The sequence below is a fragment of the Thecamonas trahens genome (genome assembly GCF_000142905.1).
Source record: "Thecamonas trahens ATCC 50062 unplaced genomic scaffold supercont1.3, whole genome shotgun sequence".
NCBI lineage: Eukaryota > Apusomonadida > Apusomonadidae > Thecamonas > Thecamonas trahens.
Window position 1 is genome coordinate 58,778 of NW_013657677.1, and position 22,972 is coordinate 81,749.

Here is a 22,972-nt window from a genome sequence, read left to right on the forward strand (position 1 = left end):
CAAAGCCAAAGAAGAAGAAAAGGACGTCCAAGAGCGGCAAAAAGGCAAGCAAGAAGAGCGCCAAGACAAGAGCAACAAAAGCCGCTGGCAGTTTGCAGCCTCCTTCCGACAGCTCCGGCCCGACTGAAGCATCAGCTGCTCGCCTAGCTGATGCACTTGCTCCAGCAGCTTACCAGCGGAGCAGAGGAGAGGGCGCGTTGGTGGCTGCCGCCCGGACGGCGGAAAACATGGCGGAAAGCGTCCAAGTTCCGGTGGTGGCGGGCGTCATGGAAGCGATGGCCGAGCTGGCTCGGGTGGCGCATGGTGCCTGTGTTGTATTCGTGCAGGATGAGCCGCCGCAGCCCGACGACACTCAGTATGCGGTGTCTGTGGTGGATGCTGCTGCTGTGACGGTGCTCAAGGCCGCTCAGGGCCTCGCCGATGCTGGTGGTGGTGCCGCCGTTCTCGACGCCGCCGCCAACCTTGTCCGTCTGGCCAAGCATCTCAACGGTGCCGTCATCACTCTGGCCGCAAACCCCGGCTCCAGCCTTGCGCTCGATGCCCTCGACGCATCTGCCGTCACCCTTGCTGGTGCCTTGATGTCGTGGATGGGTGTTCCCGACTCGGATCCAGAGCCGCAGCCGAGTTCTTCCGTCACGCCTGCGCCTGCGCCTACGCCTGCGCCCACGCCCGCGCCTGCGCCCGCGCCTACGCCTGCGCCTGCGCCTATGACTACACCTGTGCCTATGACTACGCCTGCGCCTGCGCCTGCGCCTGCGCCTGCGCCTGCGCCTATGACAACACCTACGCCTACACAGGCTGCAGCATCCCCTGCACCTGCACCTTCGCCGCCTGCGCCGGCCATCACCGCCACTCCTGCGCCCGCGTCGTCTACGCCGGCCACCCCCACCACCCCCACCCCCACCACCCCCACCCCCATCCCCACCACTCCCACCTTCCCCATCCCCAACACCGCCACCGCCACCCCAACCACCCCCATCCCCACCCCCACCCCTTCCTCCATGTCCGCCACCCCCATCTCCCCCACCTCTCCTACCTCCACGCCTCCATCCCCCTCTCCGCCCCCGCCCCCGCCACCCCACCCACCCCCCGGCCTCGCGCGCGCGCCCGCCGCGCCCACCGCCCGCCTCTCACTCGCCGCTCTCGCCGGGCTCCCGCCCCACACTCTGACTCGCCGCTGTCGCCCATGGCCCGCCCCACTCGCACCCACTCGCTCTCGCTCTCGCCGCTCTCGCCAGATTCAATCGCGTCGTACGCATCGCCTCAACCCCAACTCCAACTCCAACCTCAACCCCAATCCGACCCGCAGCCAGAGCTCCACACCATCATGCTCGGCCTGCAAAGCCAGCTGGCAAAGCTACAGGCCGACAACGAGGCTCTCCGCTCCGAGCTCACCGCCTCGTACGAGGCCAAGCTTGCCTCCATGGAGGCCACCCTCGCCACAGAGCGCAGCTCCATGACCTCGCAACTCGAGTCGCTGCTCGCTGAAAAAGCTCAGCTGCAGGAGAACCATGCCCGCCAGATGGCCTCACTCGAAGCCACTCTGCACGCTGTCCAAAACCAGCTCTGCACCCTTGCATCGGCCTCCATCTCGCCGTCGCCGTCGCCGTCGCCGTCGCCCTCTGTTCTTCGTGCCCGCTATGCCGCGCCCAACACTCCGGCCTCACCGGCAGCTGTTGACTCACCGCTGGCGCCGCTCAAAGGCATCGGTGTTGTCCGTCGCCAAACCTCGCTCCCGCCGCCACCTGCCGCGCCTCTTCAGACCACGTCGCCTCCGGCCGACATGGAGATCTCCATGGCCGTTGCCCATGACGACGAGAACGTCGACTCGACGAACACCCTCGCCGGCCACGCCTATGACAGCGACCTCCGCTCTGACATCGAGGCCCTCATCCAGGCTCAGCTCTACACCCACGAGCACCTTGCGTCACTGCAGACGCAGCTCGACTCGATTGCCGCGCCTGCGCCGTTCCCGCCCGCTTCCGGTCGCCAGCACGTCTTTGCCCCGGCGCCGCTGCCCGCGCTGGACCCGGCCGACTCGCCGGTTGTCCCGGCCTTTCTCCGCCAACATCCTCACACCTCCGTCCATCACAACGAGCTCGACATGGAGCTCTCGCTCGCCGAGGCCACCGCGGCCATGGACCTCGCCTCACCGCCGCGCCACCGTCAAGCGTCGCCCGACTCGGCCTCGCCGCTTGCCTCGCCCATCCTCTCCGACTCGGTCGTCGATGGCCACGCCAGCACGGCCGAGACGATGCCAGTCGATGCGACTGCCGCCGATCACGACTCGATCGCCGGTCTCTTGCGCCGGATGAACGACCGCCTGGACGCCATCGAGCAGCGCGCCGCCCTCCGCTCGCCGCCCGGCCGCTACACCTCGCACACCCTCGCCGCCGCCCGCTCCTCCATCCTCGGCAAGGCCACACCGTCGCCCATGGCCCACCGCACAGCCGTTCTCCCACCACAAGGTCCGTCGGCAAGCGACCTGCGCTTCCGCTGGGACCGCCGCAGAGCCCGCCTCGCCGCTGGCTCTAGCGCCCGCACCAGCCGCTCCTCGCGCGCCACGCTCCACGCCGCCCCGCTCACCCCCATCTCCAAGTACGCGCACTTGCTCGACGCTGAGACTCCCCCGCTGAGGCGGAGCATCCGCCCCGGCGAGCCGCTGTCGTGGGACGAGCTCGACCACCACCACTCTCACGCTCACTCTCACTACCGCCCGCCGCCCCGCCGCCCCACCGCCTCGCCGGCCCCGGTTGCTCTCGACATGGCCGCCCTCGCCTCGCTCACCGCCACCCCAACCCACTACTGACCTACGCTCGCCTCATGCTGTATTCATGCCCCGCTGCTGCTCCGCTCCTCGGTAAAGATCTGCAGCGGCCGCTCCTTGGGCCGTGGCCGGTCGACAGTCACAGTGATGAGCCCGCTTGCGCCGCCAGACGTCCGCCCTCGCGCCCCGCGCTTCCGCCGCGAGCCCGTCGCCGGTCCTGCTGCCGGACCGGCCCCGTCACCGAACGCGACCCGCGCGTCGCGCACAAGCACCAATGCCCCGTCGGTCACGTTGAGCGGCGGTCCAGAGAGCGTGGCAGACTCCTTGAGCCCCGCCACACGCCGCCACTTGAGTCGCCGCACGGCAGTCGGCTCAAGCTTGGAAAACGCCGGCGCCACCGCAACCGCGAGCTCGGCGTCGAGCCCGAGCCGCGCCGCCAGCTCGTGCACAACCTCCACCGCCTTGGCTGCTCGCTTGAACACAACCTCGCTCCGCGAGCTAGCAATCAGCACGCCAGCGGCTGTCTCCGCCGCCGCGTCCACCGCTTGCACAAAGAACACAACGTGCGCAGGCGTGAGCTCTTCCGGCGCCGCAATCGGCTGGACGACAAGCACCATGCCGTCCTTGACCCGCGCCTGGACTCGGAGCGACCGCTTGCGGAAGAGCACCTTACCGACCCTTTTCGGCCCGGCGAGCGTCCGCAATCGGAGGTGCTTCAGTCGAAACTTGTTCGTCGCATTCGGCGCCGCCGCGAGCGTCTTCTCTGTCGGCGGATAGTGCTCGTCGATGACCGCTTTGATCGCGGTCTGGATGTCGGCTACAGGCTGGCTGGCGTTGACAACCGCATGCCTCAGCGGCCAGAGTGCGCGACCCGACGGGTGCAGCGGATCATACAGCACAAGCCGAACCTTGTACTCCCCGACTGCCAGCGGCGTGCCGAGTCGGACAAAGACCGGCGCCCCATCAAACAAGTGCGCAGCCTCGAGCGAGAGCGTTTCGTCCTTCAGCTGCTCGTCCGTCGGCGACCGCGCAATCGTAAAACCCGACGCTTCCACCCCGAGCGCCATCGCCATCTTCGCCTTGAGCTCACCGACCGTCCGGTGCTTGGAAAGCGAGACCGACCGCGTGTACGCCACCGGCCCCGAGACCTTTGCATCCTCGGCCACGGGCTCGTTGTACTCGAGCACAATCGACGTCACCTTCGCCTCATACACAGTGCCAAATAGACTGCTCGTTGCTGGCTCGACATACACCACAGAGCCCGGCCGGATGCCGAGCTCCACCAGCGGTACGCCCGGATGCGCCGCTGCCCGAACATGGACTGCATGCAACGTCGCGCCGTCGACCGTGTACCACGCCAACGCGCCGCACGCCTCCAGGCTCGGCACCGCACTTTGCACCGCCGCCGCAGCTTCGTCAAAGTCCATCGTTGGCTTGAGCCACACCCGCGGCATGCCATCAACTACCGGCATCCGCGCCTGCGCCACAAGCTCGGCCACGTTGTCATGCGTCACGGCAAGTGCCACTACAAGAAAGGCGTCCGGGTCAAACGTCGCAAACTTCTCGCCGGCCGCCCGCGTCTCAAGCACCACCGTCGCCCGGTGCCCGAGCCCGAGACTCTCCAGCCGCGCCTCCGGCTCGGTGTCCAGCGGCGCGCCGGCCATGGTCGCTCCCGACGCAAACCGCGTGTAGGCTCGCAGCCGCGCGTCGTCGTCAGCTGGCCGCCCGCCGTCGGCCCCGGCATGCAGCGCATCCAGCGCCGCAGCCTTGAGCGCCGCCACCGGCTCGCCCTGATCCAGCGCCACTTCTACCGTCTGCGAGCCGGAAACAACCGTGAAACGCATGGTTCGGACCTCGCGGAGGTGGTTCGCAACCTCTTCGCGCCACGCTGCATCTTCGGCAGCAACCAGGGCGCGGAGCTCGCTTGGTACAGCCGGGACCGGCCCGCTGGCACCCTGCTTGGCATACAGCAGTAGGTACGCTGAGCCCGAACGAGTGCTGGCGTCCGAGCCATACGCCACTTCCAGCGCTGTCTCGAGGTCGTCGATGGCCCGGACAGACGCGTCGTTGAACTCGTGCCAGACGCCAGTCGCCGGGCATTTGACAAACGCAAAGTAGTGGCCAGAGTGCGCCGAGCCCGAGTGAAGAAGCACCGCATATGCATCATAGAGCATCGGGGCCTCGCCACTATCGGCCATGTACGGCGCCATGTCGAGCACCAGCGGAAAGGTGAGCTTCTGGTTGAGCTTGACCCGCCGGTTCGCCTGCCAGTCGTACACAAATCGCTTGAGCTGGAATGAGAGGACCGGCGGAAGATCGCCAAAGGTGAGGCCCTTGTCGGCATCGACCTTGGTCTCACACCCCGAGCACGCGTACTGGTTGTCGCCGGTCAGCCGCTCCGGCGCCACAAACGCCGCCAGCGCCTGCTCCAGCGACCCGATCGTCGCGTCCATGTACAGCGAGACGTCCAAAAAGGCATCCAGCCGGACAGCTGCGTGCCCGCACCCGAGGCACACCACCGAGTCGCGAAGCGTCCCGCCGTACAGCGCCTGCACCACGCCAGCCTCACTCTCGGGCTCCTTGACCAGCTCGAGCACGCCAAACAGAACCCGCAGCAGCTCCTGCACATCGTGCTGCCGGAACGCCTCGGCCGTAGTCCACCGAAACGACGTCGTCAGCTCGACTGTGTCCAGCGCTGCCTTCTCCGACACCGCCAGCCGCGCAAAGAGCTTCTGCAGCGCTCGTGGGACACACGTCGCCTCCTCGCCGTGGACCTCGGGCGAGTACTCCCAGCCGAGAACCGCAGCCGGAACCGCGGCGTGAGGTACAGCGCTTGCAGGAGCGAGTTGAGATAGCACGTCGCGCCCTGGTTGACCAGCCCAGCAAAGGCCCCCTCGTCTCGAGCGTAGCACATGGTCTTGCCGCCCCTGCCCACAGGTGTGTTGTCCCAGCCTTGTTGGCCTCGGCCACCACCGCTTGCTCCCACTTTTGAGCCGGCACTGCCACCAGCACTTCCATCTGGTGCGCTTGCATTGCCATCTCCTCCCGAAGGCTCCGGCGAGACCATTCGTCCTTGCTCCTCGGACATGCCGCCGCTCTCAGGCCGTGCGGCAAGATACGCAAAGGCCGATGACGGCATGCCTGTGAAGGGGTTGATCGAGTGCGCCGCCCCAAGCGCGGTTTTCTTGGACGGCGCAAACGCCGCGAGCTCATCAGATTGAGCGCTCATGGTTGGTATGTGGCGTTACGCGTGGGTGTGGTGAAGGAGCGCAGGGTTTGGACGGGTGTGGCGTGGGGAGGGAAGGACGGTGTGTGGCCGAGGAGAGAGGGAGGTGTGTGGTGGCAGTCGTGAGCGTGATCGTGATCGCGCCACTTTGGCAAAGTGTGCACGGAAAAAGGTCGTAATCCAACCATGGTCGAGTGGAAGGAAGGAAAAGCGGCTTCCAATGGCCGCGCCATGTGTTGGCCATGGTGTGAACGTTTGCTGGCTATTGCTCGCCTCAGATGGCGATGACGCCGTCGGCGGGTGGAGCAGGGAACGGCGGGATGTTGACCGGCTGCGGCTGCGCAAAGTGGTTGCGGGCGGCGAGCGAACGCGGGTGAGCTTCGGCGATGAGAGTGCGAGCACGCTTGACGGTGGCGGCAGCGTCTGCGGCGGCGGTATCGAGATCGGCGTTGGCCGAGACGAGGAGCTCGTCGAGCTTGCGCTTCCGGGCATCGGCGTCCGGGCGAGCCGAGGCCGTGGCGAGCTCTGAGGCGAGCTCTTTGAGCGACGAGGCCGGCTCGATGAGCGAGCGCATGGCGCGGGAGCGGCGGATAAAGCGCGACGAGGCCGAAAAGGTGATGCCGACCGAGCGGGCGACGTCCTGGCGGGCGTCGAGGGCGAGCGGCGGGAGGCAGTCGGCGAGCGGGACAAGGCCGGGCTCGAACGGGTTGGTGCCATCCATGACGGCGCACGCATCGAGGTGGCGCTGCAGAACAGCCGCCGCCGACCCGCCGTCCGACGGGAGGACGGCGACGGTGTCGACCGCGCGGCGGCAGTAGGGGCAGACGACAAAGCCAGCGTCAGTGGGCGAGAGCAGATGGACTGAGTTGTTCACCAGAACACCCTTTTGGCTGGGGTGCTTGGTGCCCTGCGCCAGCAGCGGCGAGTCGTCGATGGGCGCCACAAGGCGGCCAAAGTGGCGTGCCGCGCCCTGCGGGAGCGTCGACGGGAGGACCGTCGAGAACTTTGCGCCACCACCGTGACTGCATGCGCCCCGTTCGACTTGGTCTCCGCGCCAGCCACCGTCTGCATGGTCGACGGCACTACAGCCGCCACCTTGGGCGGTAGCATGGCACTCGACGGCATGGTTGAGCCCGAGGTCAGCCGGGAGCGCGACGACGACGACCGCCCGGGCCGGGCCGCAGAGGCGCTCAAGGCTGCAATGCCCGGATGCGGAGTAGCAGCAGACAACGATGATGGCGTTCCTCGCGACCGGTCTGAATGCCGAGAATATGGGTTCCGTGACGCTGAAGAGGTCAAGCTTGACGACGGTGGCACTCGCCGCTGATACCTCCGCTTGGGTGCGGTGTCGCGGGCCTCTTTCTGGATATGGGCCTCACACGGCGGCTTGCAGCAGGCCTTGCAGAGCGTGTGGAGACACCCTGCAAACGCATACCGGTTGCACTTGACACAGTGTACCTTGCCTGCAGACATGGTACTTGGGATGTGTGTGTGGGTGGGGGGGGAGGGAAGTGGTGGGGGTTTTGCTTGTGCTTGTGCCCGTCGTTGTGATCGTGATCGTGATCGCGATCGCCATCGCCATCGCTGATGATGATTGGGAAGGAGAGGAGGTGGGTGGGGCAACGTTGCATGCTGATGGCAATGTCTTGATGAAAGGTGGGTGGTGGGTGGTGGGTGGTGGGTGGTGGGTGGGTGGGTGGTGGGTGGGGATGGGGGGATGGACGGATGGTGACGTTGATCGTGGTGGAGGGTGAAGGATGCGAGAGAACACATCCTACGATTCTACTTTGATGGACATGGGGCTACTCCAGTTACGGGCGGCTTCAGCCAGGGACAACAACATGTGGAGTAAAGAAAACGGTTCAATAGGGTAGACGGACTACGAGCGGGCATGGCAGCCGTTGACCTTGATGCCCATGTAAACGGCGTGAGCCGAGGCCGTGGGAACGACGACCGAGTCGGAGCACTTGGGGTCCTCGCCGGAACCGTTGCAGACCTTGTACCCGCCGTTGTGCTCCCACACCTCGAGCGGAGCGTGGTGGTAGCCGAGGAAGCGGAACGGCAGATGCGGGACGATATCGGTCGAGTGGACGACACGGACCGCGTTCTCGATCTGCGACTGGAAGTAGAGCTGGAAAGCGTCGTTGCCGACGCGCGGCGCGCCAAAGGTGTAGACGTGGACCGGGACGTGCGGCTTCTTGACCGTCACGTACAGCGAAGAGAGGACGGCGAGCGCGCCACCGAGCGAGTGACCGGTCGCGTACACGCGGTACTCGGGGAAGCGCTCGACAAGGTCGGCGACGTGGTCCGAGACCTCCTGCCCGACGCCCTCCCATGCCTCCTGGAAGCCGCGGTGGACCTTGGCCCCGGTGGCGTTGGGGTAGTCGACGAGATCGGCCTTCTTGAACTTGAGATTGGTGATCCAGTTCTCCGTGTTGTGGCTCCCCTCGTGGGCAAGGATGATCGCCTTGCTCTCTGCATGGTAGCCCGAGAACGACTCGGTCTTGGTCACCGGATCCGTCCAGTACCCGGTGAGCACAAAGCCCGTGGTGTTACCCACGCACACATTGCACGACCAATCGAGGAGGTCCTTCTCGTCACAGTACGACGCAGACGCGTACTCCAGCTACAGCCAGCCAGCCACACCCCGCAACCAAACAACCCCCCCCCCCACCACACACACAAATACCCACCCACATCCACACGTAACCAACCATTCTCACCATGAGTCCATAGCCTGTCCTCGGCGCCTCCCTCTTTGCACGTGCCCTGCCTGTCGCTTGCCCGCCTGCCGTCTGCCACCCGCCGCCCGCCCAAAAGCCAGCGCGTGACCTCCCCTTCCCCCCCCCCCCGCACCCTCTTCCTCCGCACGAGCCCCTCTACACCCTCCCCATTCCCACAACCACCCATGCGTACCATGGTGTAAGCAGTCTTCTCATCCCACGTGTAGCTTGCACCAGGCAGGCGGGCAGCAGCTGGCATGGCGCATGCCGCCGCCACGGCAAGGAGGGTGACAAGGACGAAAACGTTCATTGGCGTCGAGTGGCCGAGGCCGTGGACGTGGCCATGAGAAGGTGGGCAGCCGGTGCCGCCAGGGGTTGGCGGCCGCGGCGAGCGGCGACAAGCCAACAAGGTGACGTGGACGGACGGAGACAAGGGGCTAGCTACGCATGGTAGGAATGATGCTTTACTTGGCACCAAGAGAGGCCGATGAAGTCTGGACAATGCCGACAATGACGCCAAAGAGGCCCAGCGCCGAGGCAAAGACAGAAATGACAAGGACCTTGACAAAGAGGGCAGGCTCGGCGGCATCAGCGAGCGCGCAGCCAGATCCTACGAGGCCGACACAGATGCCGCAGAAGAGGTTGGAGAAGCCGACCGACATACCGCCGCCAAACAGAGCATATCCCGAAAAGTAGTCCTTGATGTGTGGCAAGATGACGCCGTTGGGTAGGGCGGTACCCGTGATGAGGCCAAGCTTCTGTTCAAAGATGATGGCCATGATGATTCCGTAGATGCCCACAGCCTCACAGAAGACAATCGACACCAAGTTCTTCGACCGCACACGCGGCACCTTGATAGCAGCACCCACCAGCGAGGTCCCGGTCAGCCAGATACCCCTACATCATCATTACCACCACCATCTCCACAATGAGTCACAAGCGCCACGTGACTCACAACACCCACAGCCCATGCACCAGCTAAATGGGACCTGCTCTCCCTCCCCTCCCCTCCCTCCCTCCCTCCCTCCCTCCCTCCCGCTTCTTCCTCTCTTCCTTGCCTTCCCCTCCTTCCCCCCCCCTCCCCCCCCCCCTTCTCTCCCTCCACCCTCCTACCCCCCTCCCTCCGTCCTTGCACCCCACCAGCCCTCGCCGTCGATCACCTCACCTCATGCCCGACCACCGCCCACCGCCCAGCCAGCCGGCCATACCCACCGCCATACTAGCCACTCACTGCTACCTCTCCACCCTCCAACCACACAACTGGATACTATTCATCCATCTTCATACCATAAAGCATGTACGTGGAGTCCTGGTATAGGAAGTCGGTCACACCCACGTCATGACCATGCCACCCCCCCTCCCCCCCCCCCCCCCTCTCACCTTGCGTACCAAGCAGCGCCGAGTGTGGACAGGCCAATGGTGAGACCGATGCCCAAGTTGGCCCAAGCATACGGTGTGACCTGTTCAAAGATGTTCGCATCAATGAGCGGAGACTGAGACATGGTTGTCGCACGCCAAGTCAAGTGTACCAAGCCCCAGCTGGAGAAGTGGCCACAGTCAGCGGTGGCAGGCGACGGGCGGCAGGCGACGGGCGACGGGCGAGGGGCGGCAGGCGACGGGTGACACTGCTTCGACCCACTCACTACCACTACCACTACCACTCGCACACTTGGCCCGACTACGGACGACGAAAGACAACGACCAGGACTCTCCACAACATCAACCGCAACTACCGCACGTCCTCTTCCTCTTCCTCCTCGCGGCGACATGTCCAACAGCACGACGTCCGACTTGTCAACGTTGGACGAAACAGCCAATGTGCTCGCCGGCAGTGGGTGGATACTGGTGGCCGTGGTGGCGATGGCATTGCTTGTGCCGCTGCTCAAGGCGCTGTGCACTGGACGACAGGCGGCCGGTCGGCATCATCGGCTGTACAACTTTGTGCGATCGGGGACGTCAAACATCCCGTTGACCATCACCACGCCGCCGCTCATGTCGTCGGCCTTTGCCCTCCTGATCTTCCGCATGCAGTGGATGCAGGCTTCGACGCTCGTGGGCGAGCTTCCAGAGTGGATGTACCGCCTCTCCCGCGGCATCGGTCCCTTTAACGGCATCTCGCCTCGCCTCCCCTTTGACACCGCCGTCGACGATCGGGCCGCCTTCTGCGCCTCGGGCATCGAGGCTCTCGCCGCCTTTCTGCCCATGGACAAGCACTACCTCGTTTTCTCCGTCCTGCTCTTTGTCATTGTCCTTCTCGCCGCAATCGCCTTTATTGCTTTCACTCTCCTTGCCTGCGCGCGATGCCGTCCGGCTGCTGGCGGCGCTGGCATCCACTATCCGCCGGCCACTGACTCGGCCGCAACCTCCACATCGTCGGCATCAGAGTATGTACCGGACTCGGCGCCGGAGCGTCGCGAGGTCGACTCGTGGCACTCGCTTTCGAGCCTTACAATCTCGAGCGCTGTAAGCGCAGACTCGGATGCGAGCTCGGTTGTGGCGGCGGCGACGACGGCCGATCCCGCTGCGCCGCGGGCGACCAAGCGGTTCATCGAGCCGGACGACGCTTTTACCATGCATACCGGCAAGCGACTGGTGGCGATGCAGGAGGCTGCGCTGGCGCTCGGTCTGCGGCTGGTGCCACGGCTGCGGTCCGAGCTCCCACTCGGAGTCTCGCAGGCGCTTGCCGCGTTCTCGGACCGGGTCCTCGACACTGCATGGGCGACCGCTATCCGGATCCTCTATGCCGGATATCTGGGCGCAACCATGACTGCTGCGCATGCACTCTCGTTTGGAACTGATGTAGCAAGCCGTGAGGCCAAGGCATCGTTTGCGGCTGGCGTTGTCGTCTACGTCGTCTACTCGCTAGGCTTTCCGCTCCTTGCCTTTGCCGTTCTGCGGCACGGGGTCCGGCGCGGTGTCATTCCTTCGCGCGGCTCTGCGCGCGATGAGGCCTTTGCTGCCGCCTGGGGCCCGTTCTTCAACGACTATGATGAGCTGCACGCGTCGTACTTTGCCCTTGTCGACCTCGGCCGGCGGCTCGCGCTAGCCACCGCCATCGGCAGCCTCGCATGCAAGCCCGAAGCTCTTGCTCTCTTCCTCCTCCTCCTGCATCTCGCCTACGCTGGCGTCATCTGGTTTGAACAGCCGTTCCAGGTCCCGTCGCGACACCTCGCCGAGGGCCTCTTTGCCGTTCTCGACGTCGTCCACGTCTGCCTCCTCCTCCCGGGCTCGGGCCTGTTTGGCAGCGCGTCGGCGGCCGCGGTCGAGCGTGCCGCAGTTGCGCTCATCGTTTTCTACAGCATCGAGACGCTTGCTCTCACCACCTACGCTTTTTCCGCCTCTCGCGGGCCAACAAGACCACAAACAAGATCATCAAGCACCAGCACGAGCTGCTCTTTGTTTTTGACGAGATCGACATCGGCTCGCGCGGCCGCACCCCATCGCTCGATCTTGTCTGGGGCACCCTCCTCACTCGTAGGCCCGATGACACTTTGCCGCAGTCCACCAGCCGTTCTACGAAGCCGAGCCTCCCGTCTCTGGCTCAATCTCGTCGTCGGGCTCGTTGTCCGCCTCTGCTGCAAACGCCGCCAACCATCGCTGGTCGCTCACGTCGTCGTCGTCGTCGTCGTCGGCCTCATTGGCCTCGTCATCATCGTACTTTTCGGCCTCGTCAAGTGATCAACCGTAATGAATGGTCACTCAACGTGTCGCATCCACGGCCCGTACCATCGCACCTTTTGCATTGCCTTCTCTCGCTCTCTCTCTCTCTGTCCCTCCCTCTGGTTCATTCATTTGCTCACTCGTTCGTTCCCTCGCTCGCCTCTGCTGCCTCGATTCCCTCATTGCAACCATTCCCGACACATATCCTTGGCCACCCAACTCTCGCACAAACACAAGTACGTACCCCGTCCAACCCGGGCTGTAACCTTCCAGCCATTCAGTTCCTACCACCTACTACCATACCAACCACTTCCCCCTTGCATGTAGTACATGTACAGCTGGTTGCAAGGGCAATGTCATCGTGCTTGACGCTCTATACCCATGTTCGAGTGCCGGCTGGTGGCGTCGGACATACAAATCCCTTGATTTTTGTATGACTCGCTCGCGGCAGCCACCCAGTCGACGACTTTGTCACGGGCGTAGTGATGGGCATGTCATGAGTTGGCAAGCGCCATCCGGCTGGCATTGTAGCCTTGTTGACGGCGATTACGACCATGTTATTGGCTTGACTGGTGCTTGCCGCACTGGCGCACAGCGAGTGCTCCAAGTCGGAGCAGGGATGTGTTGTGCGAGCTTTTTCTGCGGTGGCGAAGCCTCTGAGTGCGCCGTGTCGACAGGGATACTCACAATGATGCGACTGGAACGGGTACCGTGGTTGTGTTGTGTTGACAGTGTCTGCTGTTCCCGAGTGCCTCCACCCGACTGAGGATGACATGCAGAAGCTCCTCGCCTGCAAGGTCCACATCGGCACCAAGAACCTCGACTACCACATGACGCCGTACATCTGGAAGCGCCGCGACGACGGCATCTACCTGATGAACCTCGGCAAGACCTGGGAGAAGCTCATGCTCGCTGCCCGTGTCATCGTTGCTGTCGAGAACGCCGCTGACGTTGTCGCCATCTCGGCCCGCACCTTTGGCCAGCGTGCTGTGCTCAAGTACGCCAAGGCGACTGGCTGCAAGTCGGTTACCGGCCGCTTCACGCCCGGTACCTTCACTAACCAGATCCAGAAGCGCTTCATGGAGCCGCGTGTGATCATTGTCACCGACCCGCTCACCGACCACCAGGCCGTGCGCGAGGCTCGTTTGCCAACATCCCGACCATCGCCTTCTGCGACACCGACTCGCCGCTCGAGTACGTCGACGTTGCCATCCCGTGCAACAACAAGGGCCGCCTCTCCATCGGTATCATGTACTGGCTCCTCGCCCGTGAGGTGCAGCGCATGCGTGGCGTCATCGACCGCCAGACCCCGTGGGACGTCATGCCCGACCTGTACTTCTACGTCGACCCGGAGGAGGCTGATGCCCGCGAGGCCGAGCGCGCCGCCGCCGCCGCCGCCGCCGCCACCGCTGCCAACGCTTCGGCCGAGGCTGAGGCCGCCTACGCCGAGACCGCCGTCCCGGCCGCCACCGAGGCGCCCGAGTGGGCCGCTGGTGCCGAGCAGCCCGGCTGGCCTGGTGAGGCTGGTGCCTTCCAGCTTGACTCGCAGGCGCCGGACTCGTGGGCCGATGACGGTGCCGCGTGGTAAGTCGTGCTTGCCCCGCCCACTCCTCTCCGCTCGGAGTTGCTGCGGACCCCGAGGTGTCGTGGTTAACGAAGGTGCACGGCTGTGAGTTGGGGTGGGCCCCCCCTGCTCCCGATGAATGAACACGATTCGTGGGCCAGTACTTTATTTCTTAACCCAGCCGTGCCTTGACAGAGAGCCGCGACTTGACCGGGAGCCGGGTCTTGGGCTTGGCTGCTGGCTTGCCGTTGCCCAGCGGCTTGGGCCGCTTGAGCCGCGGCGAGTCGGCGGTGAGCCGCGGGAGCGGGCCGGCACTTGGCGCTGCCTCGTCGCGCAGGCGCTTGGCCGACGCCGGTGGCGGCGCCGGCGGAACGGGCGGAGCCCACGATGGCGCCACGTTGGCACCGACCGTGAGATATTGCTCCTCTGGCCGCGACGGCGCGAGGATGCGGGCGAGAATGCAGGCAACCCGGTCGAGTACCGCCAGCGCGTCGACCAGCAGACTCGAGGTCTGCTGCAGCTGCGCTCGCGCCACCCGCGACACTGGCTCGGCCACCAGCGCCGCCGACAGCCGCTCGAGCTTGGCCTTGACGCTCACAGTGTACGCGGCGGCGTTGGTCTCGAGCGGCGCAAGCGTCGCGGCCTCCCACGCCGCGGCCTCGTCGGACCGAGGGCCACCAGCCTGGGCCACGTGCGCGTATGCGTACACCAACGTCTCGACCACCCGCCACTCGACATCGCCGGAGGCCGGCGCCGCCGCGGCGTCAAGCGCTGTGCGCAGCTTGCCCAGACAAGCAGCGGCAGCCGAGGGAGGCGGCGGCGGGCAGGCGGCGGCAGCGTCAGCGGCCTGCTGAGCGAGGCCGAGCCAGTCGCCGGCCGAGGCGGGATCGGCCGCAAGCGCCGCGGTGAGGCACGTCGCTACTGCGCCCACGGTCGACAGCCGCGGGCGCGGGCCAGACGTCGCCTCCAGCGCCGCCAGGAGCAGCGATCGTACGTTGGCAGACTGGGCGGCAGGCTGGGCGGTAGCCTGTCCGAGCGCCTGCGCAAGCAGCGCACGCACCCGGTGCCGCGGCTCAAAGGCGGCCGGCAGGCCGGCAGCGACCGCGTCGAGTACTGCACCCACTGACTCGACACTCAGCAGCGGGCCCGAGCCGCTCGGATCGAGCTCCGCAAGCAACGGATCGACCACGTGGAGGGCAGCCGACCACGGGTCCGGCCGCGGCGCAAGGAGCGACACAACAGTCTCGCGGGTCACAGCCGCAAGACCCGCCGCCACCGCCGCCGTCGCCCGTTCCACGTGCGGTGCTGGCAGCGGAGTCGCCGCATCCAGCGCCATCGCCGTCGCAATGGCAGTCGTCGCCTGGACCGGCGCAACCGTGACCAGATCCGCAAGCGCAGCGTCGACCGCCGCAATCTCCGCAGGCAGCTCGGAGAGCATCAGCTGGAGCAGGATGGAGACCATGACCGACGGCAGCTCGCGGCCTTCGGGCAGAAGCGAGAGACTGCTCGCCGAGCTGTGCGAGATAAAGCCGGGCAGCCGAGCAATGGCCGCCGAGCGAATGGACGGCCACTTGGACTCACACAGATCGAGGTAGGCGTTGAGACTGGCGGTGAACTGCAGGTCTGCGGTGAGGTAGAAGAACTTTGGAATGAGCGGAATGACGAGCGACATGGCCTCACGCCACGCCTCGTCATCGCCACTCTCATCATCCCCCCTCTTGCCACCGATAGCACCAGATCATACACCGATGCGGCTGCAGCATCATCGACCTGCCGCCCTGCGACATGCCTCCTTGCTGCCACCGCCAGGATCTCATACGCGTCCTTCAGCAGTCCCACAGGAGGTGGACCACCAGAGCCTGTTCCTCTACTCATCTAACTATTCCGTTGGTATGTAGTTGCGAGTGTGGCTGTGGGCGGAGCGGTATGAGTGGTGTGTGACTGGTTGGCTGGCTGGTTGGCTGGCTCCGTTGTGCCGGTGGAGGGTGCGCCAACCGGGCTCGAATCAATAGCTGGACGGCGACTCTGATGGGCAAGACAAAATGCCTTGACTGTGTCGATAAGCTCGTTCCCACTAATGTAGGGGGGGAGAGAGAGAGGAGGAGGGGGGGTCAGTGGCTGGGCGATAGCTGGTGGTGACTCGCTGGAGGTGATTGGCTGGCTAGTGGCGAGTGGCTGGAGGTGACTGGCACGTGGCCGAGGCTGGCACAGGTCGATGAGCGAGGGGGGAACGGAAGGGCTCGGGGGGAGGGTGAGGGGAGGGCGAGAAAGCGAGTATGGAACCGGGGAGGTAACCACCACACTCTCTACCAAGCGTACGTTAGCTTTGACGTCTTCTTCTGTTCTTCAAGCGAGTAGCTACAGTGCAAACCAGGTGTGCGTGTCCCCCCTGGCCTCTATCACCTCGTTGGCCATGTAATGCATGCTATGCTATGCTATGCTATGCATCGTCCATTGGTTGTTGTTGGTGGTAAACGTTGGTGCCTTTGATCGCGACCGAAGCAGACCTTGCCGCGCCATGGTCCCGACCTGCCGCCCCCCTCTACCGCCTTGCCTGTGCCTGATGCTCCTGCCAGTTTCCTTCTGCCTACACACTCTCCACCACCATAGCCCCCTCGAACAGAGGTTCAACTATGGCTGGTCGCACTGGTGCGACTTGCCACACCGCCCATGCTGCTCCTGCTCTGCTCCTGAGTGACGCCACCCTCGGTTTGTAGCTGCTACCGCCTTTTGGCCAAAAAGGTCGTTTTCCGACCACACGTTCTTTCTCAGCGAACAAATCATCGTCATTTAATTGACCGCTCGGAAAACGCGCCCTCGGACCGACCGGCAAACTGGCGGACCGGCGGACCGGCGGACCGGCGGACCACCCGAACCACCCGACCGCGGCTCTCACTCACCCACCGTTATCATCACTGATTTAGAAGAATGACCAAGAAGTCGCGGGATCCGGCCAAGCCCAAGCGGGCGCTGACGGCGTACCAGTACTTTTGTGCCGACCACCGCGAGCGGGTCAAGGAGGCGAACCCGGATGCCAAGCACACCGATATGTTTGGCCTGCTCTCAATCGAGTGGAAGAAGGTCAAGCCTGGAGTGCGGGGCAAGTATGATGCGCTTGCTGCGGCCGACAAGGAGCGGTACGACGCCGAGATGGCGGCGTACGTGCCGACGGAGGGCTTTGAGAGGTCCGGCAAGCCGAAGCGCAAGGCGGGCGCCACCGGGCCCAAGCGGCCACTCAACGCATACCAGGTGTACTCGAAGCGTCATCGCGATCGTGTGACTGCCGCCAACCCAGACGCCAAGCATACCGAGATGTTTGGCCTGCTCTCAGAGGAGTGGAAGAATGCGTCCGAGACCGAGCGTGAGGCGTGCAAGGCCGAGGCCGCCCGCCTCCGTGCAGAGTACGAGATCGCCCGCGCCCAGTGGCAGGAGGAGCACCCTGAGGAGCTCCACGCCAACAAGAAGGCCAAGACGGGCCGCCGCAAGACCAAGGACCCGAACGCGCCCAAGCGCCCGTCCACGGCCTACCAGCTCTACTCGCGCGCCCACCGCGCCCGCGTCTCGGCCGCCAACCCGGATGCCAAGCACACCGACATGTTTGGCCTCCTCGCCGAGCAGTGGAAGACGTGCCCGCCTGCCGAGCGTGCCCAGTACGAGCAAGAGGCCGCTACGCTCCGCGCCAACTACATCGCTGCCAAGAAGAAGTACGAGAGCAGTGGCGGTATGGGCTCTGACGAGTAGTGTGTGTGTGGCATGCGCTTGACTTGCTTGCTGCGCCTGCCGCGATCGCGGCTGTTAAATGTAGTCACTTGAGAGAGAGAGAAGGAGAGAGAGAGTGTGTGTGTTTGTGTTCGTGTGTGCAGGTGTGCGTGTATTTTCGGGGAGAAAGCCAGCGGCGACAAGACTAGCGGCCCATCCGGCCCATCACGTCCGGCTCCTTGGTGGTCACACCGAGCCGGTGCTCGATCTCGGCCTCGTGCTGGCTGTTCATGCACGCGTACACCGCACAGTACAGGCCGTCGACAAACGTCTCGAGCTCGTCCGACCCGTTGCCGCTGCACTGCAGCACGCAGTTGAGGATCTGGCAGAAGCAGAGGAAAATCTGGATGCATGCATCGCACGCTGGCAAACCATACATCTACGAGTGAGTAGCAAGGAAGAGCGAGAGGACGGGGGAGGAGGGAGAGGGAAGGAAAGGGGGAGCACTTACCCGAGTCGCGGACGTTGAACCGCTGCATGATCATCGAGCGGTTGGTGTAGATGGCGCACTCGTGGCAGCAGCAAGCCTCCAGCCAGAGGCAGCAGCCCTCGTTGCCCTGGACGCAGCCGTCGCAATGGCGGGTGATGCACTGGTACCGGTTGTTGCAGCACTTGTAGCGCGACAGGTCGTTGTCGAGCATGGTCAGCCGATGCGACCGCGCCTTGAAGCACGGCAGCAGGCACGAGAGCGCGCAGGTGATCGGCTGGGTAAAGCACGCGTTGATCATGCCCTTATGGAACTCCTGGTTGCCTCCGCCACCGCCGGCTCCGCTGCCGTATCCGCCCTGCTGGTGGCCACGCCCGCGCCCATTGCCCTGGGCTTGCCCATACGCTGAGTTACCTGGTCCCTACACCCGTGTCAATTCCATCATCGGCAGTGAGTTGCCATCCCTGTCGCCACGCCCATCGCTGTGCGGGCTACGGCCCTCACCCTGACCAAGCTTCTACCGTCAGTCGTCAAAAAACCGCCGCACCGGCGGCACCCACGCGCGTCCCGCCCTCTTTGCTCCTTACCACCCTGCACACACCGCCCGCCTCCCTCCCTACCCACCGTCCTTTTCCACCATTATCCTTCCCCTACACTATCCCCATACTCCTGCCCTTGCCGCCAGCGGCCCTTCCATAGAGCCACCAGCTCGTCGGTAGGACTCGGGCAAGTGTTCCAGAGCGAAGCAGCGACAGCACCTAACGCCCCCTTCTCCCTTCCCCCTCCTCCTCCCTCCACACAGCCCCCCCCCCCCCCCCCCCCCCCACACACACCATACTCATCTCCCTTCCCTCAAACCCATCCAACCTACTGTCTGGGTCATTGGTTGTACTCGAGACATGAGTAGTGCAATGTGTGCACAGAGATACGCAGTGAACGGAACGACGATAGTCATACTCATTCGTAGTCAAAAGATTTAGTCATTAGTTAGTCAGTCAAACGTCAATGACTAAGATGGTGATGAGGACGGAGGCAGCCCTCTCACACGCAGCATGCCCCCGTTCTTCGGCCTTGTGGCAAGTTGACCGCGAGCGAGTGGGACGAGGTACATGACGCTGTGGAGGTACTCCTCCTCACGATCAACAACTCGTGCGTACTCCTCCTCACGATCAACAACTCGTGCGTCATGTCTCAGACGTCCGATATGTCGTCCTCCCTTTCGCTCGTTGCGATGGTGGGGATTGTGGACGATGTCTGGCAGAGCTCAAGATCAACAACGAGGATATCCCTAGGATCCAACAGCTGTGCGACATCGCCACCCAGGCAGCGTACAAACAGGTTGCGTACATGTACAAAGAGGATGCGTGCCTCTTTGCTCTCCTTATTGACACGACTGTCACCAAGGACGACCTTATGTATGTCCAGGGAGTTGTCGCCGACGCCAACAACTCGCTTGGTGTGCGCCATCTGGCGACCGCTGCTGAGGTCCACCATGACATGTGGCGTCGCTTGGCAGACGTCCTTGAGCCCAAGCTCCTGGACGTTCTATCCACGCTCCCGTCGCATACTGCGGCGTCATCGAGCGGAGCGAGCAACACGCTGCCGCAAGAATCGCGGGACCCCACGTACTTTTCCCCGAGTATGTCTGCTGCCGGTGGGCCATCCAAGGTGGTAATGGCTGAGCCGGCTTCATCGCCACAGGCGCGCTCGCGGATGGCCGCGGAGCGCGAGGCGCGCGCTCGTAACATTGCCAAGCGCGAGAAGAACGCGGGGAAGCGCCTGCGCGCGAAGAGCGTTGATGAGGTTCGCGGCTGCAAGGTGCGAAAGATGACGGTGAACGATACGCCTGCGTCTGTGGCTTCGTTCAGCAACTACAAGCTCGTCGAAGTGTTCTGCAAGGTTCTCACGGCTACGTTGTACAACAGTCGGCTAATCTCTACCTCTTCAAGTTTGTCCGTAGGCGACGTGTTGGCTAAGTTTGAGGACGTGTGCGTCGGTCTCGAGTCTCGCAAGAACTGGAACCGCAAGGCTGACGTACGGCGGATCCAGGTGCTGTGTGCGAGGGTCCGCTTGTGGGGCCAGGGGATCCTTCTTCCATCGGCCTCCGCTGCCAGCGTCGAACGGCTCAACTCGGTGGCGACAGACATGATGACGAGGAAGCGGAACCGCCTCTCGGCTCTGCGCGCCGAGAAGATGATGCTCCTGCGTGCATGGATGCTTTTCGACTTTGAGCTGACGAAGAAACTGTAGTGACGATACGCATCAGCTGTTAGTCATTTAGTCAGTCATTAGAATCAGTTAGTTAGTCACAGTAAGCCGTTCCGTTCACTGGAGATACGACGACGAAGCCCACGAGTGACCAACCAAGATTAACCACACATCCACCCGCAAGCGCCTTCCTGCTCCGCCACATGTCGTCATGATCGTTTGCATTCGGAAGGAACTGGGCGACATGGACGGTAGGGGTGGATCGTGTCTTTGCCGCGGATAGGCGTGCCCACAGCGATTAAGGCAAGCAAGTCGGTGCGGTACGCAGGCGCAGACGATGATGACTCCCCAGCTGACCCGCGCGCGCTAGCATCAGGCTCGTAGCTCTCGCCGTACGCGTGGTGCATACATCGCATCGTACAATGAGATGTATGCACCACACGCACGGCGAGAGCCGCATCTGTCCGATGATCGAACTCGTGGCTGCCTGGCGATCCACGGGGTAGATCGTCGCGAGCGCGCAAGGTTTGGCCTGCGGGAGCTTCCGCCGCAGGTGTAAAGCAGGGCATGTGCGGCTGGTGTGATGGAGAGCTACGGCAGTAGTCGTATGGTGGCGGTTGAGACGCAAGCTGCGCCGCGATGACGCAAGTGAGGTGATGCGATTACATGTGATGGATGATGGGCTGTGATGAAGGATACGGGAGGGCGTGTCGATGTGAGCGGCGGGTGCGAGTATGCAAAAGCCTGCTCAGATCCAGTAGATCAGATGCAGGGCGGCGGCAGGTTGGAGCGGCGGCGGGCTACAGTTCTGCGGGATGCGGGCTGCGGGCTCGGGCTGCAGCCTTGGTGCCTTCGCGCGTTCAAAAATCTAAATCCCCGCACGCTTTGCTTTGACCAACTAACGTCCGCACCCCAGTTGGGGCGAGGGGCCGGGGGAGGGGGGGGGGGGGAGCGGGCGCCTCGAATAACCGAGGTCAACAACAAGTTGAAGCTTCCGCTGGTCGGCTTTGCATCGGCTGGCGTAACAGCACACTCATCTTAAGGTATGTGAAGAAGCCCAAGTGGATTATGGTGTATCCTTTTTCTTCCCCCTCCTCGTTCTATATCACCTCCTCTCGCTTTTCTTTGCCTTGTTCTGTTGTGTGTGTGTGTGTTGTGTGTCTCTCTTTGTGCCTCTGTGTGTGTGCCGTCGGTGCTTGCTCCAACTCGAGAACGTTCAACATACCGCGTTAATGCTACATACCCAAACGTGGCTTTGTGGTGGGTGGGGGTATGGGCAGTTGGGAATGGAGGGGAGGGATGTACGAGAGGCAAGACGGCGTACGTCTAGCCATGCTCAAAGGCATTGGACGTGAATGGTATGGGGCGGCATACCATGGTTGTGGACATGTAGCTTGGATAGGTCGCCCCCCCTGGCCCTGTCCCCCCCTGGCCCCCCCGTTCAGGCGCGCCATCCAGCGTTTTTTTAAGGCTCTCCGCCCGTTTGGGCGCAAGTTGTTGGACAAAACCCTACCTGGTCTGGACCCATAGCTGAGGCGCGAGGCATGAGCATGAGACCAGCTGCGTAAGGACCTTAAGTGGTTGTTGCGGTGGTGGCAAGGGTATCGTCGCTCTCCTCTGTGAACTCGTCGTTTATTTTCGGTTTCTTTCGGGTACGGGGCCCGTCCCGTTGTCGGTTGTGGGCGCTCTTTGCTGGCGAGCCGCCTCCCTCCGCTCGGTTGCTAGTTGCGGCGCGAGTTGCGAATGGAATACTCACTTGGAGTGCGTAGTAGTGTGTAACAGGTCAAGATGGTGAAGGAGCACACGCTTGTTGTTGTCGGCTCCGGCGGAGTCGGCAAGTCGGCCATCACGGTCCAGTTTCTGTACAACCAGTTCATGACATTCTACGACCCGACGATTGAGGAGTCGTACCGTAAGCAGGTGGTCATTGACGATGTGGCGTGCATGCTTAACATTGTGGACACTGCCGGTCAGGAGGAGTACGCTACGCTCCGCGACCAGTACTGGGGCCCTGGTGAGGGCTTTGTTCTTGTGTACTCGATCACGTCCAAGGAGACGTTTGTGGAGGTGCAGGATCTGACCAAGCTTGTGCTGCGGACTAAGGACGCGGCGACGTTCCCGATGGTGATTGTGGGGAACAAGAAGGATCTTGAGCATGAGCGCAAGGTGCCGTCTGCCGACGGCGAGAGCCTTGCCAAGGACCTGAAGTGCCCGTTCTTTGAGACGTCGGCCAAGACCCGGCTCAACGTCGACGAGTGCTTCACCGCCCTTGTCCGTGAGATCTGGGCCGACTCGGGCGACGATCCGGTCAACCCGGGTGGCAAGGCCAAGAAGAAGGGCGGCTGCGTGCTCCTCTGAGCTTGCCATGTCTTGCATTCGCTTTTCTCCTTGCTTGTGTCGGCTTCCCCTCTCTACGAGGGATTTGCCTCTTTCCATCCTCCTGTTGTCTTGAGCGCGAGCCAGGCCGCGGCGGCCACCCCACATCTGTCGGCATCGCCATCTTTTCTCAACGCCTCCTTCCCCTCGACCCTTGCACTCTCGACATCCTGCAGTCAATCTGCACGCCTCGACCTGTCTGTCCAGTTCGGGCGACCTTTGGCTGCACTTTCACCAATGAAACACTATGTGTCCACATGCC

At 63.6% G+C, this 22,972-nt stretch overlaps 10 protein-coding genes across 10 annotated transcripts; 5 read left to right on the forward strand and 5 right to left on the reverse strand.

The window, feature by feature from the left end:
• Positions 1-227: 227 nt before the first annotated feature.
• On the forward strand, positions 228-2,809 carry AMSG_00605 (uncharacterized protein; the record flags this gene model as incomplete). The annotated part of the gene is made up of 2 exons (XM_013906888.1): positions 228-557; positions 1,310-2,809. The coding sequence occupies 2 exons, from the start codon at positions 228-230 to the stop codon at positions 2,807-2,809; spliced, it is 1,830 nt and encodes a 609-aa protein (XP_013762342.1).
• Positions 2,810-2,813: 4 nt separating this feature from the next.
• Positions 2,814-6,142, reverse strand: AMSG_00606 (ubiquitin carboxyl-terminal hydrolase). Its single transcript, XM_013906889.1, has 2 exons — positions 5,555-6,142; positions 2,814-5,507 (listed from the first exon to the last, which is right to left on the reverse strand). Exons 1-2 carry the CDS (start codon positions 5,994-5,996, stop codon positions 2,833-2,835), a joined length of 3,117 nt encoding a protein of 1,038 aa, XP_013762343.1. The 5' UTR covers positions 5,997-6,142; the 3' UTR covers positions 2,814-2,832.
• A 1,693-nt stretch (positions 6,143-7,835) lies between these two features.
• AMSG_00608 (lipase) lies at positions 7,836-9,035 on the reverse strand. The gene is made up of 2 exons (XM_013906890.1): positions 8,910-9,035; positions 7,836-8,619 (listed from the first exon to the last, which is right to left on the reverse strand). The coding sequence occupies exons 1-2, from the start codon at positions 9,024-9,026 to the stop codon at positions 7,873-7,875; spliced, it is 864 nt and encodes a 287-aa protein (XP_013762344.1). The 5' UTR covers positions 9,027-9,035; the 3' UTR covers positions 7,836-7,872.
• A 145-nt stretch (positions 9,036-9,180) lies between these two features.
• On the reverse strand, positions 9,181-10,240 carry AMSG_00609 (V-type and A-type ATPase superfamily H+-or Na+-translocating f-type; the record flags this gene model as incomplete). The annotated part of the gene is made up of 2 exons (XM_013906891.1): positions 10,106-10,240; positions 9,181-9,613 (listed from the first exon to the last, which is right to left on the reverse strand). Exons 1-2 carry the CDS (start codon positions 10,216-10,218, stop codon positions 9,181-9,183), a joined length of 546 nt encoding a protein of 181 aa, XP_013762345.1. The 5' UTR covers positions 10,219-10,240.
• A 336-nt stretch (positions 10,241-10,576) lies between these two features.
• Positions 10,577-12,203, forward strand: AMSG_00610 (uncharacterized protein; the record flags this gene model as incomplete). The annotated part of the gene is made up of 3 exons (XM_013906892.1): positions 10,577-12,004; positions 12,073-12,168; positions 12,195-12,203. 3 exons carry the CDS (start codon positions 10,577-10,579, stop codon positions 12,201-12,203), a joined length of 1,533 nt encoding a protein of 510 aa, XP_013762346.1.
• A 946-nt stretch (positions 12,204-13,149) lies between these two features.
• On the forward strand, positions 13,150-13,964 carry AMSG_00611 (40S ribosomal protein SA; the record flags this gene model as incomplete). The annotated part of the gene is made up of 2 exons (XM_013906893.1): positions 13,150-13,465; positions 13,504-13,964. The coding sequence occupies 2 exons, from the start codon at positions 13,150-13,152 to the stop codon at positions 13,962-13,964; spliced, it is 777 nt and encodes a 258-aa protein (XP_013762347.1).
• Positions 13,965-14,112: 148 nt separating this feature from the next.
• AMSG_00612 (uncharacterized protein) lies at positions 14,113-15,612 on the reverse strand (the record flags this gene model as incomplete). Its single annotated transcript, XM_013906894.1, has 1 exon — positions 14,113-15,612. The coding sequence occupies one exon, from the start codon at positions 15,610-15,612 to the stop codon at positions 14,113-14,115; it is 1,500 nt and encodes a 499-aa protein (XP_013762348.1).
• Positions 15,613-16,238: 626 nt separating this feature from the next.
• Positions 16,239-17,759, forward strand: AMSG_00613 (high-mobility protein). Its single transcript, XM_013906895.1, has 2 exons — positions 16,239-16,255; positions 16,865-17,759. The coding sequence occupies exon 2, from the start codon at positions 16,869-16,871 to the stop codon at positions 17,679-17,681; it is 813 nt and encodes a 270-aa protein (XP_013762349.1). The 5' UTR covers positions 16,239-16,255; positions 16,865-16,868; the 3' UTR covers positions 17,682-17,759.
• An 8-nt stretch (positions 17,760-17,767) lies between these two features.
• Positions 17,768-18,518, reverse strand: AMSG_00614 (uncharacterized protein). Its single transcript, XM_013906896.1, has 2 exons — positions 18,151-18,518; positions 17,768-18,062 (listed from the first exon to the last, which is right to left on the reverse strand). The coding sequence occupies exons 1-2, from the start codon at positions 18,425-18,427 to the stop codon at positions 17,845-17,847; spliced, it is 495 nt and encodes a 164-aa protein (XP_013762350.1). The 5' UTR covers positions 18,428-18,518; the 3' UTR covers positions 17,768-17,844.
• Positions 18,519-21,371: 2,853 nt separating this feature from the next.
• AMSG_00616 (Ras protein) lies at positions 21,372-22,968 on the forward strand. Its single transcript, XM_013906897.1, has 2 exons — positions 21,372-21,986; positions 22,104-22,968. Exon 2 carries the CDS (start codon positions 22,123-22,125, stop codon positions 22,690-22,692), a length of 570 nt encoding a protein of 189 aa, XP_013762351.1. The 5' UTR covers positions 21,372-21,986; positions 22,104-22,122; the 3' UTR covers positions 22,693-22,968.
• The last annotated feature ends 4 nt before the right edge of the window (positions 22,969-22,972 follow it).